The 17,901-nt window shown below is 35.3% G+C and overlaps 1 protein-coding gene across 1 annotated transcript in view; it reads left to right on the top strand.

The window, feature by feature from the left end:
- The window catches only part of LOC149799169 (uncharacterized), a 145,903-nt gene that overhangs the window by 3,914 nt on the left and 124,088 nt on the right, over window positions 1–17,901 (top strand). Inside the window, exons 2-3 of the mRNA XM_089958148.1 lie at window positions 2,634–2,749; window positions 11,201–11,409. Of these exons, the coding sequence (XP_089814274.1) occupies window positions 2,634–2,749; window positions 11,201–11,409 (325 nt within the window). The remainder of the gene's footprint in view (window positions 1–2,633; window positions 2,750–11,200; window positions 11,410–17,901) is intronic.

The raw sequence follows: 17,901 nt of genomic DNA, 5'->3' as shown, positions 1-17,901 counted from the left end.
CACCCATACACATAATCTTTGAGAGTATTAATGCAAACTATTTCTTTTTCTATTCACTAGTTTCTTTTTTGTTACTTTATTACCTTCTTTTCTTTTATCTTCTCCTTGCTTGTCTTATGGTTGAAATATCATACCAAGATAATATGTTGTTGTTGTTGTAGAGTTTAATGCCATTTTAGCACAAGATAGTCTATACATGGTGGCCAGTATTAATGATGGAGGAAGAACCTGGGAAAACCCCAGAAAGAACCACCGACCCATGAGAAGCTACTGGCAAGCTTTCTCACATACTGACATTGGCTAAATCTGAGACTCAAACCCACGCCATCAGAGCTGAGATGGTAGTGATCCGTAACGGTGAGCGCTTTAGTCCACATGGCCACTCTGGGCCCCCAAGATAATATGTATTACATGCATGTATTACCTATCTCTGTGTCAATAAAATTTATTTTTTAAAAAAAGTTTTGTAATTACTTATAAATTATTATACATTACCTGCATTATTTGGCTTAATCCATGAGAGTAATTGTAAGGAAGGTCAATTTCATTGCTGAAACACTGGCTACATGTGTATGAACTGTCAACATTCTGAAACAATCCAAACTCATCAGAAGACAATTTTAAAAGAAACAGTCTATAACACAATTCAGACGAACCACAAGGCCAGAATGCAGTTCTTCTTGAACATATAATTTTCCTTCTTTTTGAAGTAATTTTGAAGGAAAATTATCCCTATACTACTGATATAATAGTTCGACACTGAAAACACATAATAAAATTGAAGTACAGTCAGTAACTTTACATACCCCCCAACAAAACAAAACCAAAATAAAACAACAAAAAAAAACAACAAAAGAACCCAAACAAACCAACACACACAAAAAACGGATCAGTGAAAATACCAAATCACATAAAAATATAGGTACATCAGTTAAAACATAGGTGTATATAAAAATGACCAAATGGACAGTTGGAACAAACAGTGAGTGGACAGCATTGAGTAAGCAAATATGTGTGGGAAATTATTGACTCATAAGTGGGCTTAAATAAATAACATGCCACTGAATTTTTTCACTTTATAATTTGTTATTAATGACGACACCAAAGATTGCCGGCTAAACAAATTAACATTATATGATTAATCAGTCACGTAGGCAAACTGATGCCCCAGGCTACTATCACCGTAAAAATGACTGGATGAATACAAGGGTAAGAACACAAGGAAAGAATGGCTACTGTGTTCATCACTGAAACAATAATTACAGTATGTGCCAAGCAATATGCCGATTTACTTTAATTCCAGTCCAGTAAATTATATAAATTAAAGATATTCTTTATTTTATTCCTTTATATATGTAACCAGAGAGTTTGTTTTTTGAGTGATTTTTTGGTGTTTCGATGGACCCAGCGCTGACAGGCGACAAATGAAACTTGACTGTTGTTTCAGTCTACACCCCAGGTAGCTTGTATCTGTAGTTTGTAAACCCCCCTGCCCCAACCGATTTTGAAAACAAAAAGCATAAATGATACAAGAAATGCACAAAACATACTAATTTCATTCATTGATTTATTATTTCTAACTCAATTGCCACCAATCGGTCCCTAACATTGTCACCTTCTTAGCGTTTCAATACCAACAGAGCTTCAACGTTTTCACTGTGTCCATATTTGCTTAGCCAAGTTTGTGTTGCTGCCACAACATGAGTGGTATAGTTCATAGTTTTCTCTAACTTCTGGATACTTGTATAAATTTCCCTATGTTGAAAGGTAAATGAATATTTTTTAACAGTTTATGAAATATTACAGTATTCTCAAACCATCCTATTTGTTTGTACTCCCATAACAATTTTAAAAGCAGAAGGTATCAAAGATATAAAAAAATGCACAAAACTTAGTTGTTTTATTCATTGATTTATAAGTTATAACCTGGTTGTTGCCATGGGTCCCAAACAATGTCAACTTCTTGGCATTTTTAATCAAAAGTTTCTTTAGCGGCTTGGTTGACATATTTGCTTGGGCCAGTCTATGTTTTCAAGCAAGAGTCATAAAGTAGTTCACTATCTTTAAAAATTTCAATAATTCTGTACATTTTGGATTTAAATCTCTTTGAACACATGTATGCAAAAGTTCCTATTTATTTGTTTAATTTGTTTTAGAAATATTAAAACTAGACCTTGCAAATATTGGATGCATCCTACACAGTTTTTACTAGTGAGAGAAAAACTTGAACACTTGTTACTATTAACATGGTTTTTTTTCTGTCTCCGAAAATTGATACATTTCTGTTGATAATAACATACCATATATGCTCATTACTAAGTCCAGTTGCAAACAGCATAGACCTTGATATGCCAGTGCATAATGCACTAGAAGATAAGTCTTTGTTGTTACTTCTACTGGTTACTCCTAATATTGCCCAGCAGATTTGGGTATGCACAGTTTGCAGTTGGACTGGACTAACAAGTGATACGGTAATTATCTTGCCAGTTATTTGATACAAGTCCATATCATGCATAGTTTTGAAAAGAATTAAAGACTTGCAAATTTATTTTAATGGAGTAAAATGTTAATATAAATACAGCAAAGATATTGTGATCAGTTGTACACTGTACACGTTTCAATCAAATTTTCAGAGAGAAGACAGATATGTTAAGAGATGCAGAAATTGGCTGATGAATGGTGACTGTCCATATGGCTCGACATGCAAATTTCAGCATGGACCCTATGCTGTTTCAGTCAAGACAAAAGGGTAAGATTGAAATAGGCTTTCAATTTCTCCACTTACTAGGCTGAGGATGACATTTTAAATTTTAACCTACTAGCCCAGCAAAGATCATGCAGGGAATATAGTCAAACTGTTTGAAGTTTTGTTGCTTTTTGCTACATTAACACTGGGCTGCTTACATGAAATTTCACATGCCAAACAATGATTTTCAGTTGTCAGTGAAATGTGGTTTACGGAATTGATGTCACATGCAAACAAGATTATACAGTTTTTATTATAGGGTCTTATTGGATACAGCAGGTAGCCAGCAGTGTTTTGCTGTATATTTGTATAGGAATTGCCATTGACAATTTCGTTGTGAATTTTTGAAAAAGTTCATTTTATAAGCAATAAGTTTTATAATACATTACCTATTAGTACTTTCTTCGATTTGATACATAATTGTCTGATAATAGAAGGTGCTTTTTTTTCCCACCAATTTGACTTCATTGTAAACACTTGCCTGACACATGATTCAGTCCGCATTGAAGAAAACCATGAGTGTTCAGTCTCTTTATTTTCATGCCCATTCAGACGTGATCAGGACTAGTGATTTCATGGTAGTAATGAAGCAAGAAATACACGTCACTTTTGGCTATAAAAATAGAGTCGAAAGTGGTTTGTAAATGTTATCACTGAGTTATATAAATTATGTGATACAAAAGGGACAGGATGAAACAGAAATCTAATAAGTTTGGTTAGGCAACACTTACTGAAAATAATTGATAATTTTATTTGTGATGATCAAGTTGCTTTTAATCTGAGCTAAAATAGAACCAATAATAGTATGTGATGAACATCAGTACAGTGCACACTTAAAGTTGATCTTTTTTTTGATGATTTTAATTTGAGTATTATTATAAAACCTCATGTTGTCTTATTGCCATGGTTATTCTGTCACCTGGCGATTTGTATTTTCCCATGCTTTTCTTATATATAGATTATTTTTCATTATTTGTGATAAAAAATATTAGTTTCTTTCAGCAACTATGAACATATTGTGCTGATTCAGTAACAAAATCAGTGACTGAGGATACATTTTTCCTTATATATAGGATGGGACCCATCAGACCCCCACCCCCTCATATACGATATATGAATTATCAATGTAATTTTATTCATATTTTTATTCAAATTTCTATAATGTAATAAATTATTTTCAGACATTTCACTTTTCTCCTCAGAGAGAGATGGTCAGACTCTAGTTGATACAGCAACACCATTTCAGCCTACTGGGGAAAGAAAACCCCATACCCCAGCATGGCATTGCCCGTGGGCTACCAGATTTGGGCTTTGCCCACAGTCCCAACTTCTTTTCTTTTTTTCTTCCGACTTTCTGCTATTTTATTTCTTATTGGAACCCCTCAATTTGCCTCACCTAGCTGTAAAGAAAAGAAAGCTTAACACATTAACCCGTAGTGACGACTTTACGGGGCAGGAGGTAGTAGCCTACTGCCTAGCTTTGTAGCGTCATGGTCATGCATGATACACTAAAGTGGGTGGTATTATAGAAAGGTAGACAGATGTAGCTCTACAACAGGGGTGGCAAACTACGGCCCGCGGCATGCGGCCAAGGGCTTTCATGTGGCCTAGGAACAAGTCATAATTCGCACTGACTCTGTTTATCAAATAAATGTGCTTCTTTTGAAGTTTAAGTTTAAGTTTTCAAATATTAACAACATATTAACAACTGAAAATTAATTATGATGTTATTTAGAGAAACCTTTTGTTTTTGCTATTTCAAATATTAATTATTTTACTTAATGAACTATGCGGCCCACGACAAGGTGTCAATTTGTGTATGCGGCACTTGTACAGGAAAGTTTGCCCACCTCTGCTCTACAATGATACCAAATAATCTAGAATATCTAGTTGCACTACAAAATACAGATAAAAAACTTCATTTTTCGGACCTGTCTTTTTCTACCCAAAATTCGCACGTGGTCGAAATCCAATTTTGTGTCTGGATTTTAGACTTTTTGGTCTCAGATCTTAGGCAGACTGGTATGAACTGCAAACAGACAGATGAGCCTTTGCAAAAAGTAGGATAACATGGGCATTTGGATAACATGGGCATTTGGAATAAAATGTGGTCTTGATACAAAAATAATAGCTCCGTTTAACAAAAAAAAAAACTTTTACCTTTCTGCTAATGCGTGGGTCAAATAGCCAATGAAAAACAATGTTTTTAACACAACTAGGCAGTATGTTATTGAAAAATCACCGGGGATTTTGTGTTTTCTGATCTATTCAGAAATAGCTTTCAAATGTATTTCCTACTCGATTTTCAGGCGAAAATGACAAAATCCTCCAGGGGTTAATGTGTTAATGGTATGGTACCTTTGTCTCTCATCCCCACACTTCATACTTTCAAAATTGTTATTTTCAACTTCACAAAAATATAGTTTAATAGAATTTGACAGAAAGCATCCAGGTGTAAATCACTTTTGAATTTGTTTGAATGATGCCAATCAGCTATCATATATGGCCACCATAATTACTACAATATGAAAACATTCAAACTTCTCCAGATTTGCAGGACGGAATAAATTGTTTTTTGTCAGAATGTATCCTGGCCTGTGAAGCTTTCAGATATTTACAAATGATGCCAATGCCATCAGATATAGCTGCAGTTACAAACGAAAGGTAGAAATGAAAACCTTTTAAATGACTTTTTCTCCTAAAATGGTAGAAATTGATCAGACTTGACAGAAAACATCCAGGTTTAGAGGCCTGTCATATTTTATAAATGATGCTGATCCACCATCAAATGTGGCAACCATTCTAAAACTAGACAAACTTTAAACAGCTTTTATGAGAATCATTTGACAGAAAGCATCCTGGCATAGTATAGTTTGTAAAATAAAATATGGCCACCCATTATGAAATTTAGATAAACTTGTACATGTAAATGACTTCTCAAAAACTTTAAAAGATTGAATGGAGTTTGACCAAACTTGACAGAAAGCATCCTGGCATGAAGAGTTTTTATATGTGTGTACATGATAATAATACACCATCAAATATGGCTGCTGTTACTCTAAAAAAGGGAAAAAAATCCCTTCGAAAAACTTCTTTTCAAAAACTTGTACGTTTAGTTTTCAGCCTGCCCAGGTGATTGCTTAGTTTAATGATTGTGACTACAGTGGAGATATACTCCTGATTAGATCTCTGTTGACCTGAGAATGGCTACTTTTAAGCCATACTAATTTAGTATATGCACACATGACAAAGTGTCACTTTATACTGATGTGATTAAAATTAGCCTTGAGAAAACCTTGTTTGTGCAGATTGTTTATTCAGATGTCAGTTGTATGTATGACACCCCCACCCCCTGAACGGAGGCTGAAATGGTGGATACTTTGTTGGGTACAATTCCATTAAACATGAGTATTGTCTGTCCCTCAAAGACAACAAAATATGTGGCATATTTTAGGGTAAAAACAGAGAGCTTACCCTGTTGTAAACAGCAGACCTAGAACTGATGCCATCAGACCTGGGATCAATCAATTTTCAATGTATATTGATTGAATTTATAGCACTTTTGAAATTTTGGATTACGGTTAAGATTACCAATACCATATACAGTGTATCCCCTAGAGGTGAAAGACGGAGAGTCAGAAATTCCCTTTGTGTCAGAACTGGGGGTCAGACTAAACTTTGGCATCAAAACTGGGGGTCAAATTAAAATTGAAAGTGGTACTTCTTGGACATTATATTTAGCTCTCACAGTGACAGTGTGAAAATGTTATTATTGACGTTCCTGCCAAAAGGATTATCGTATCAACTTGGGGTTTTCACTGAAAGAGTTCTTTTGATTTCTGGTTGCTCCATAAATGAAAATGGTGCTAATCTAAGGGCCAGTATGGCCACTACAGCAGACTTCTTGAACTTCTTAGTTCATCTTGAATGGAAAGCTGTATTGACATAGGTTTTGCCAGATGACTTCTTATGATGTCTTGGTGGTGGTAAATGAAAATCATACAGATCTGCAATCCATTTTGGCTACCACATTGGCCATCTTGAAAATCTTGTTGTCACTACTCTGGAGGAATGGATGGTCATATTGTTATGTATATTTATTTTGAAATGTTTGTTAGCATTTTTTATTCTATTTCATTATATGCTATTAATAATTGTATTTTGGACTTTATCTTATCCAAAATCAAGTTCATTTTCTTCCTGATCTGAATCATCTGTTTTTTAAAAAACAATTATGTAAACAACTAATACATAGCTAATATTTTCTTTATGAATATGGGTTTACTATTAGGATTATTATGTTTACCTGAGTCTTGGACATTGTGTATACTATGTTCTTTATTATAATTTTAGTAATAGACATTATAACTAAGTCTGAATCTTGTAAATATTTGGAACCTTACAGAATGAAATTTTCCATAAAGTAATATTTAGAAGAAGAAAAAAATGTTAATTGTGACCCAAGGTCAAGTAGAGGAATGTATCATCTTGTTTTTCTAGAAATTATTCATTTGTGCTATAAGAACTTGGAGCAGAATCATTGTTGTGTCCAATGTTTCATTTGGGCTGGAATTTATTCAGATTATTTATTGATTGGAAATACAAAGGGCTTATCATCTGAAATTATATTTTTGGAAAGAGACAGTGAACTCAGAATTATAGTGAAATTCAAATAAGGATATATTCTCGAATGGTATTATTATGACCCAACAAAAGACTGTTGGCATATCACAACAACATTTGCCACCACAGGCACATCAGCACTTTCAGCATTGGATTTATTTTGGAATACCACAAATGTTTATTAAGAACTTTAATAATTATGACTTGCATTAGTAATTCTCAGATTATTTGGGATTTAATTTGCAATACTGTATGTTCCTTTTTTTACATTTTCACTTTGTATTCTTGGGAAATAAATTATTTTTGAATTATACAAACCTTGTTGCTTCTTGCTTTTTTCAGTTACTTATTTTAATACCTTGAATCATAATAATTTCATTATTTTTTGCTAAAAGACTTTTTACTATGTCTAATTTGTCTTAAATAAAATGATGCCAATTTTTTGTCCAGTTTGCTTGCCATGGCAGGAATCTTGCAAAAATTGTTATCCCTGCGACTGAATAAAAAGTCATATTGACATAGGGTTTTCAGGAACAGCTCTTATTATGTCTAGTTGATCCTAACTAAAAAAAGAGCCTGCTTGCACATCTTCAGGACCTTGTTATTGCTTCTCCTTCTGAATGGATGGCCATATCAACATGTTTTATTTTTTACTGAAAGACTTCCAATGACATCTGGCTTGTCCTCAATGAAATGACGCCAGACATCCAATATGGCTGCCTCAGTGGCCACTTTGAAACTCTTTGTTGCTACTTCGGAATTAAGGGTTTTACCAGGATGGGGTTTTCACCTGTTGACTTCATAAGATATCTCACTGGCCTAAATTAAAATGTTACTATTAAATGAAAAATCATTTTGACATAAGGGTTTTGCCAGAATAGTTATTATGGTGTCCTGTTGGTCCTAAATGAAAATTATGAAAGCTGACTCTCAGCATGGCCACCATGGTGGTCATCTTGAAAATAATGTTATCTTACTTCTCCCAAATTAATGGCCACATCAACATAGGGTTTTCACCATTAGATTTCTTGTGATACTTACTGTGGTTGGTCCTGAATGAAAATGGTGCCATTCTTACATCTATTATTACTCCCACACCAGCTGTCTTTAAATTATATCTTACATCAGGTATTGCTCCCACACCAGCTGTCTTGAAAATATTGTTGTCAATACTACTCTTGAATGCATTGTCATACTGACATGGAGATAGCACCAAAAGGCGTCAAAATGGTGTCTACTTGAATCTAAACGAAAACCATGCCAGTCTGACTTCCAGTTTGGCCACCACAGCATGTGATTTTAATTATGACACTATTATATCTAAGAATTTATATGTTTGTTGACTCAGTACAGAGCCTAGAAATTATTCAGATCCTTGCCTTATAAGTATTCATACTCATAGTTGACAGGAAACAGACAAATTCATTTATTAAACCTCCACTGACCCTGGGGTTTATGGTGTTCCAAGTTGTGACTTTTTTAACTGTTTGCCCTATGGCTAATTTTGGTTTTATAGTGAAACAACTAGAAAATGACATGAACACTTTAATTCGACGTGGCTACCTCAGTTTATGCTGAATATAATTCACAGCATAACCCCTGTTCAATTCTTGAGACATCCTGTCCCATCTTGAAATAGCGATCTATATGTGTGATTAGTCTGGTTTACAGCCTGGGATTAGTCTGATTTACAGTCTGTACGGCACTGGTCAGGACAGTGAACTACAGCTATTGGTACATATCTGGAAAAATGAGCATGTAACATAAATTCAGCCATTTTTGTTGGCATCAAAATTTATTAGTGTTGAACAACTATAAAGGTAGATATAGACCAAGTTTTATTTTTTTAAAATGCTATGAAAACAAAATGAAGTACAAGGCCCATTTTTAAGGCATTATGTAGAAAAATGGTTTGAGGAACTCTGAATATTGAATTTCATTGACTGACCTGAGGTTGAAGCAGATGATTCCCTTTGACAGTCTTGTCAGACAATCTAGGGTCCTTGAGCATTTTTATAATTATTCTTAGTTTGCCTCAACTGACACCTAATTTCATCCTCTTCTTCCAATCATTCCACACCCAACTCATATCTGAACTTGATGTCTGAGGCAATAAAATTATTATGGCTTGGCAACGTAAAATAACCTTTGGTGGTTAAACATTTTGTTTGTTACCCAATGGCTACTGATGTTTGATAGGCACTGTACTTGTTGAACTGGTCTATATATGCTATGCAAACATTCAAGGTTTTCTCTTATGAAACATTGAAATATTTGAAAGATTATTTTTTTATCACATTTAATGAAAGCTTTTAGTTTCTTAGTCAACAGTCCTATTATGATAATACACCTCTTCCTCGATAATTCATAGCTGGATAACTTGCGAAACAAATTATAATGCAGGTTCAGGCATAGATCTAGTTGTTTTTTTTTTCTTCTGAAAAATAGCTTAAAAATTGTCCCATATTTGTTGAGCTTAAAAAAAATTGTAATCAAAATTAGTCCATGAAACTTTTTATATATATATATATATCTCATTTTATGGTCGAAAACAGTGGTTAGTGCCCATAAATCTGATTTAACATCTTGAAGTTGTCGACTTTAATAAAATGTCATAAATATTCTCAGTATGCTGACAACAACAATATCTGACAATGTTTTGAAAGTGTTTGTATTGCCTACTGGTGGAAGCACTTTAAGAAATAAAATTCAAATTAGGTTTTATGAAGGGAAATTCATGTTTTTGTTGTCTAATTTTATTTGGTTTCAGAATTATTATAATGTTGTCACAATTAATTAAATATAGCATTATCATGTTAATTATGTAATTTGTATCAAATCAGTTGAAGCAAGTGAAATAATTAAAGTTAAAGCCATGCAGATTCAACCTGCATAAGAGCAGGGTCAAGATAGTGTTTCAAGTCAACTCATTTCCATTGATTTGCTTAACAGTGTTTTAAATATTATTTTGTAGGTAACATAATGAAAGTATCTAACATTAATCAGTGGTTAATACTGCTTTTTGCAACTGTGATCATTGATAGCAAGAAAAGCAAGCAAAAGGAATACCTGGTGCATGAAAGGCTTTGTTTTGGAGAAGTAAATAACAAGAGTTTTTTCGTGAACTTAAAATTCTCAAAAGGGCGCTCAGATGTTTTGCTCATTCTTGAAATTTCACTATTACTTGCACTGACATTATGCCATCAGTATTTACTTGTAGAAAAAAATTCTTTAAAAAATATTGATGTTGATGGTTGTTATTCCATAATTTAAATGTCCATAGTTTTTCAAAACAGTAACTGTTTTGTTGTGAATCAAATAATAAATCTTGAATATATCCACAGACATGCTACCAGTGATGTAATAATGCCAATTGTTTTTAATGGTACATGATATGTTAAAACCTCTTGGAGTATTTTTTAACAATCTTTCAAAAGTTTGCTGTCTTGAAAATAAAGTTGATTTTTATGTTTGTATATATTTTTATAGAAAAGTTAACAAATTCATTAGAAAAATTATTTCATTGATAATTATTTCCAAATGTGATCATATAACAGGTATTAAACCAATTATCAGTATCCCACTGCCCCTTCCCCTCTCAGTCTTCTCATTGTCAGTATCCAGTTAGGATGGTGTCCCCATTTTAAATGTTTAGAGGCTTGCATCCTTGCTTTTACTGCAGACTGTAATTTTTGTACCCTGTTGTGTATAAGTTATTGAGGGAGAGGTGTGCTTGGTTCAGCTCTAGTTTATTTCAGTTGTTCTTGTGTTTGTTTTAGGGCCCCAAAAATGTATAAATTATTGATATTTACTTTTGGTCTCATTTTGTAGTAAAAGAGATGATGAAAGTGCAGAAAACGTCCGCTTGAAGGTGAAGAGACACAAACATAAAAATGATGACAAACACTCAAGTGACACAGAGGACACGGCCAAAAGCCAGGGAAAGGAACGAGATGGTCGTATCAAGTCAGCAGTTATTGTCAAAAAACCTGGTGGACATGAGAGTGGATCAGAATCCGATTCCTCGTGGTCAGGTGATGGTAAGTCTACAGTTCAGCTCATGCGATTTTTCGAAACCCCATGCTTTGCATGGGGGGTGGAGAGAGTGGAGATCATTAAGAAGAAAACCCTCCATCATCTCTTTGTGCACCCAGATGGTACTGCCATGGTGTCTTGCACAGAGGAGGTCTGTACACCATGCTTTCTTGCGAAGTTGCATCTGATGATTACCATGGAGTCAATATAGTCTTGATAATATGGGCATGGCTTGCTGTTTATGAACCCTACAAACATTCTTTAAAGATGTTCAGAGAGAGAGAGACAAAGAGGCACCAATTCATCTACATTGTTATCTCTTTTGGGAGCAGTTTGTTTACTTGTACTGAAAAAATATGTTCATTCAATTAATTATAAACATTTTCTTGTTCTAACAAAGATAATGTATGATAATGTATGATTCATAATGCCAAATCAAATGTTAGATAATATTAACATTTTGTGTACTGAATCTAATGTATTTTTTTTAAATACTATGTTATCGGAATCTACACTGTCTTCATTTCAGTTGCAAGTTGTACATTGTACTTCATTAATGATAATGCAGTGGTCAGTGATATTGTCCTTCCTGCATTGTAAAGAATTATGAACACTAAACAGATTATAAGGAAAATTGCATGAATGCTGATTGAAAGTTCTGATGGTTACCCCATTCATGAATTTTCATTAGCATAATATACAATTTCTTCTGACATTAAATCACAGAATTATAGAGCGGTATTTGAAGCTTGAGAAAGCATAGTTCAGAATGTTGCTGCTGTTAAGCAAAAGCAACTTTGTAAAACAAGCTTTACTAAGATTTTGTATCTTTATTTTAAGTTAATTGGTACTCTTTTGTATGATTTGTCTAAGTAGCATTTTTGGGGCATAGTTTTTTTAAATCACAGATGGTAACAAAATGTCTTCCTAGATACATGTAGGTTCACAAGTACACTTTTGAAGGTAAATCCTCATGTGCAGACTAATAACCTGGCACAACAGGAGCCATAAGGACAGCTTGGTATCTTTCTTACTGACATGTAAATTCCATGTTCAGATTGATAGCCTAAAATTACAACAGCAGCTCTTCGGCTTTCTCTACCCAAATCACATCGGCACCAGTTATTGTGATCAGTTGCACTTAACATTAGAAAAATTTTTTTTGTGCATGCTATGTTAACTGTTTAAATATTCCCCGATTACCAAGTTTTATTCTTTTGGCAGCCTCATTGTACGTGTACATATCAAATCAAAATGATCTTCCTGCCATGAAAGTATTTCACAAACTTGCAGCCACATGCCCCAAAATGAAATGTATGTGTATGTTATGTCTAAATCGTAGATTTGATCCACTTGACCATAGTTACTGTTGCTGTACCTGCTATGTGAAGTAGGCAAATAAAAGGCGCCTAAAAGTGTAAACTTTGCTTCTGCTAGGAAAGTGACAATGTCTTTGCCCAGTGATTTTCTAGATGTACATTGAGTGAGGGTAGTTTCAGACTTTTGAGATGCTCCCTCACCCGAGCCATGTATTTCCGGTGTTATGTTGTAGGCCAAGGCAACAAGTATTGCTCTCATCAAATAGCTGAATCATTTTGGTATCATTTGCATCAACAATTAATTCTTGCACATTCACAGGCATTGCTGACTGACCATTAACCTTTTCCCAAGCAAGTTATCACTGAGCAATGTTTGCAGGTTACCATCTGATGATGAAACTTGAATGTCAGTATCTAAATAGCAGTTTGTCTTTTAAGAATAGAATTGGTGAAAAGCACTTTCTGATTTTAAAAAAAGATTTTGAAGATTTTGACTGCTGTGTTTGTGTTATTTTCTTCATAAAATCAGTGAAGTGAACCTGTCATGGGGTAATAATGGCCAACATGGCTTTGTCTAGGAAGTACCTCTTCATTAGATTGCCTGTGTAAATCACTTTGCAAATTAAATTTTAAAAAAAATATACAATTCAATGAAAGTAAAGTCTAAATATTATGTGATAGAAGGTTCAACCTAAAAATTTAATTATATTGGTCAGAATGGGTGGCAGTCGAGGAATTCTTAGTGTGTTGCCAAACAAAGAATGTTAACCACCCACCCTATCTTCTACACCAGCATACAGGGCAAGGCCTCAGTTGATTTTGATGATGAGGAAATCAGCCTTTCCTTCTGTCTTTCCTTACAGCCATAAAAAAGTTTATTTGCTGAGGCTATCTGCCAAGATCAGTGACCCAGGCAATTCCAAAACCATTTTTCTGAGAGTCAACTTCCAGCATTCTTTGCAATAGTATTATACACATTTTGAGGGGCCCCGAGTGGCCGAGTGGTCTAAAGCGCTCTTCGTTACGGATCACTGCCATCTCACCTCTGTCTGCGGCGGTTCGAGTCTAAGATTCAGCCAATGTGGGCATGTGAGAAAGCTTGCCAGTAGCTTCTCGTGGGTCGGTGGTTCTTTCCGGGGTTTTCCGGGTTCTTCCTCCACCATTAATACTGGCCGCCATGTATAGCCTATCGTGTGCTGAAAAATGGCGTTAAACCCCACAACAACAACAACATACACATTTTGACACTGCCTTCACAGATTTCATGGTGTTAGACAAGAAATTCACTTAAGTCAATCTGATTTCACCTGCTTCTACAGTGGGTAAAGACATGCACACCACTGTGAAGATCTTTTGCAATATAGTGGTCCTGTCTTTGTTGTTGGGCTTGGCGCTCTGGATTTTTTTTCTTTCTAACTTAAAAGCAAGGTTCACCATGTATATCCTGCCCTTACCCTGTGAACCAACCTTTGGATTGCCTTGACTGTTGGTTGCAAGATAGAGGTATTGTGGAGGCAGGCAGTCCAAGAACTGCCCCTCTATCTCTCTGCATAGCAACCATTGACTTGTACATCATCTCCATTCACCCTCAATAATGTGATGGCTGGAGATAAGGGAAGGGATCATTCGCTGCTTGATCAAAAAGTCAGCTGCAGTCCCAATCCTTAACATGAAGACAGTCTGCTAATCAGCTTCAGAAACAGTCATGTCAAGATGATATGAAACAAAGTTTCTCTACCCTCATGGCTTTCTTGCCATTGACATCTGTTCCTGATTGACTGCAGACAACTATTCAAAAGTGTCCAATTTGTTTGTTTTTTTTCTTTCCAAACATAGATGGATCAGTCTCTTTCTGCCAAGTGAGTGGGTGATCTACTCCTTTTGCCCTCTCTATTCCTGATGGAAGTGAAGTTGGACTTGGTAAAGGGCACATTTTTGTAGCAAGAGAATCAGATGCACATTGAGAAATTGCCAATGGAGATATTTCAGAATCCACGTTCCCTGGATTTTCTCCCAAGTCTTTTCTGGTTATGTCAGCCAATGACATTCAAGATGGAGCCATAGAGATTAGTCTGTCTCTCTATCTGTCCAAATGAATTTGCCATCTGTCTCAATCTGACAAACGCATATTTTCATATTCCCTTCCATCCATCCTTACAAAACTTCCTGCAGAGGAAATTGTTATTAGTTGCATGCTCTCTCTCCTGATTTGAACACAACGCCTTGGGCCTTTATGAAACTACTATGCTTTATCTTATTCCCTATTTCATATAACTTCATCAATTTCTATGTCTGCGTGTGTGGAAGACATACTCTAGAAACACATGATCAGTTCCATTCTAGTCAAAGGAAACAAAGATCTCATTACCATTTTACATAGTCTAGGTTTTCTGATCAATTTGGAAGACCCTTCTTTGTCCATCCCATTAGTTCATCTGTCTGGGTATGGATTTCCTCACCCACAACCTTGTGTGCCTTCTGGTGGTCCAAATCTTCATCCTCACAGAATCTATTCCCAACACAAAATTGATCACAACCACGGAGTTCTTGCAACCTTCTTCTGTGCAGCAGCGGATCTCATCTTGCTGGGTTGCCTCTAATTGTGCCCTTTTCAGATGCTCTCTCAAGAGTGTCCCTGTTCCGTGCCGCTCGATTACAGAATCAGTGAAATGAGTAAGATAGTGTCATTCCGGGGCCAGTCCTCATGGAATCCATTCCCCAAACAAAATGGATCACAACCATGTAGTTTTGCAGCTCCTCTGATTTATTTAGCACTGTATCATATCTCTGAATGGCCTCAGAATGTTCCCTTTTCAGATGACCTTGCTATCTCAAAGGTGTCCCTCTTCCATGCAGCTTGATTATGGGATTAGTGTAATGAGTGAGATAGTGTCATTCAAGTACTAGTGATGCATCCAGGGTTGGCTCAGAACTGGTATACCTCTTGAACAGTCTCACCCGGATATGACAGTTCAAATGCAAGCAGCTGTGGTTGAGAAACCCATCTATTATTGGACATAAGGTCCAGAATGCACAGGTCTCCACATTTTTCTTTTTGAGATGAATGATGTCTTCAGAGCCTTTCCTTTTGTAGTGATCATCTTTAGAACGAGACAGACCTCATTGTGTCAGTGGTTGTGACATACCTCCTCCAACAGTGTGGTACCAAATCATCCCAATTCTACATTCTGATATAGGTATTCCATTATTGGTGCACACAACATGACATTGACATCCAGATCAGACAATTTCCTGGCAGGCTGATTGTCTTGTCTGATTCTCTTTCAAAGAGGGAACATATTCTCCACATAGTGTGGTCCCTCCGCCTGTTGGTTTTTCTATTTTCCAGCTATGGGAGCATCCAATGATTGATATTTTTACAACCAGCTGAAATAACAAACTATACTCCTGCGTTTTCCAAGTTCCAGATATGAGGCTTGGTCTGTTGATACTATTTCTCTAAGTTGGGTGGGTCTGTGGCCATTTGCCTACATCTCCCCCAATAATCTTAGTTTCTGAGATTATACAGAAATCGAGGGGTCAGAAGTGCAAAATGACTCAGATTGCCCCTTTCTGCTGGGACAAATTCTGGATGAACAGTCTTCCAGATCTAATGGTAGATCTATTCAAGGAAGATTCCGGCTGGGACAAATCTTCTCAAATGCCCTCAAACCCGCTACACAGGGAAACTGAGTATGATGCCAACACCAGGGCAAAATAGTTTTCAGTGAGAGCCAGTAAAACATAAAACACACTTACTCAACAAACGAGAAAATATTTAGCAGACCTTAGAAATATGAAAAATTCTCAATCTAAATTTTTAAAACAAAATTTGTCCAGAAGTTTGTTTTTATGCCTGTTGTTTTTTTTTTTTATCATAAACACTTGTTCTGACTCGACAGGCAGTGCTCAAAAAGGGACATAACACTCTTACCAAGAAAGACAACTCAAAAATGTGCACCTAATAGAACTAGACTTGTGCAAGTGCTTGTCTTAATTAGCAGTGTATATACATAAAGGAAAAGAAACCAGAACTGTAAGTTGTAAAAGAAGACACAAAAACATTACTCTGAAAAGTGTTCTTTATTTGCAGGCAAGTATATTACAACCTACCCTACTGTGACTAGTTACCTTTCTACTTGCTTACATGCATTGAACATACTGAGTACATCATTATACCTGAGAGATATTAATTTTATAGACAGTATTCAGGGAAAATGATAATTTTGACTTGCACGCAAATTTTATCGACAGCAAGAAAGATAAGTTTGTTTAATGCCCAGAAATCTAGATCACTGATGCTGTTATGTTTTCAAATTCTCAGATAGAAGATTATTGTCCAAATTATTAAGTTTCTTGCACATTATTTCCAGTAGTATTCTGAATTACATATATAATAATTTTGAGGGGTAATCACAGCACAAAAAATACTGCAAGAAAAATTAAATATTTTGTATGATTAAGTATTTTGTTGGTACTGCTGATGAGAAAATAGTCATTTCTGTACAGTTTTAGTAAAATTTATGTCACAAAAATATAAATGGTTCTGGCAGTACAGTATAACATAGACTTTGATTTTGTGTTCAGTAGATTTATTGAGGGTACCATGTATTATGTTTTACCCCTGTATCTTGACTGACAAACATGATAAAAAATTAGATCTAACTGTAATTCTGTATATACAAAATATACACCTGCAATTATAGGAAGTTAATGAATTTGCATACTGATTTAATTTTTTTTACACCTGCCATATGGTGGAGTGGATGGAGTGGATTATGCTGCAATATTGTCCATCTATCTGATTGTATGTTTATCTGCCTATTACTGATTTTGTTTCACACTGTAATTTGAGTTATCCACCATCTACAGCTACCAAACTCTGTCGTTGACTTTCACTTAGGGTAAAGATGAACTCTGTTGTTTTGGGGGTCAACAGGTCAGGTTAACTGGGACTAAAGAATAAGATAGTTCCTGCCAAAAAAATTGAGTTCTGTACCATCTGTATTTACTCCTCTTTGCACATGGCTTGCACTTTTAGTATGAAAAAAGAAAAATGTTTTATGCACAAAATGTTGATTTGTTGACAATGTACATTAACCGTTGGCCAGGTAGTTTGGAAGACTTGTGCTCAAAGAGGTGCAGAGTCGGGGTCATTGTGGTTCAAAGTAAAATTGG

This window comes from Sinohyriopsis cumingii, chromosome 5 (assembly GCF_028554795.1).
Source record: "Sinohyriopsis cumingii isolate HCF-2022 chromosome 5, ASM2855479v2, whole genome shotgun sequence".
NCBI classification, from domain to species: Eukaryota; Metazoa; Mollusca; class Bivalvia; order Unionida; family Unionidae; genus Sinohyriopsis; species Sinohyriopsis cumingii.
Note: the sequence above shows the minus strand (reverse complement) of the source record. Positions and strands in the feature narration are given on the sequence as shown.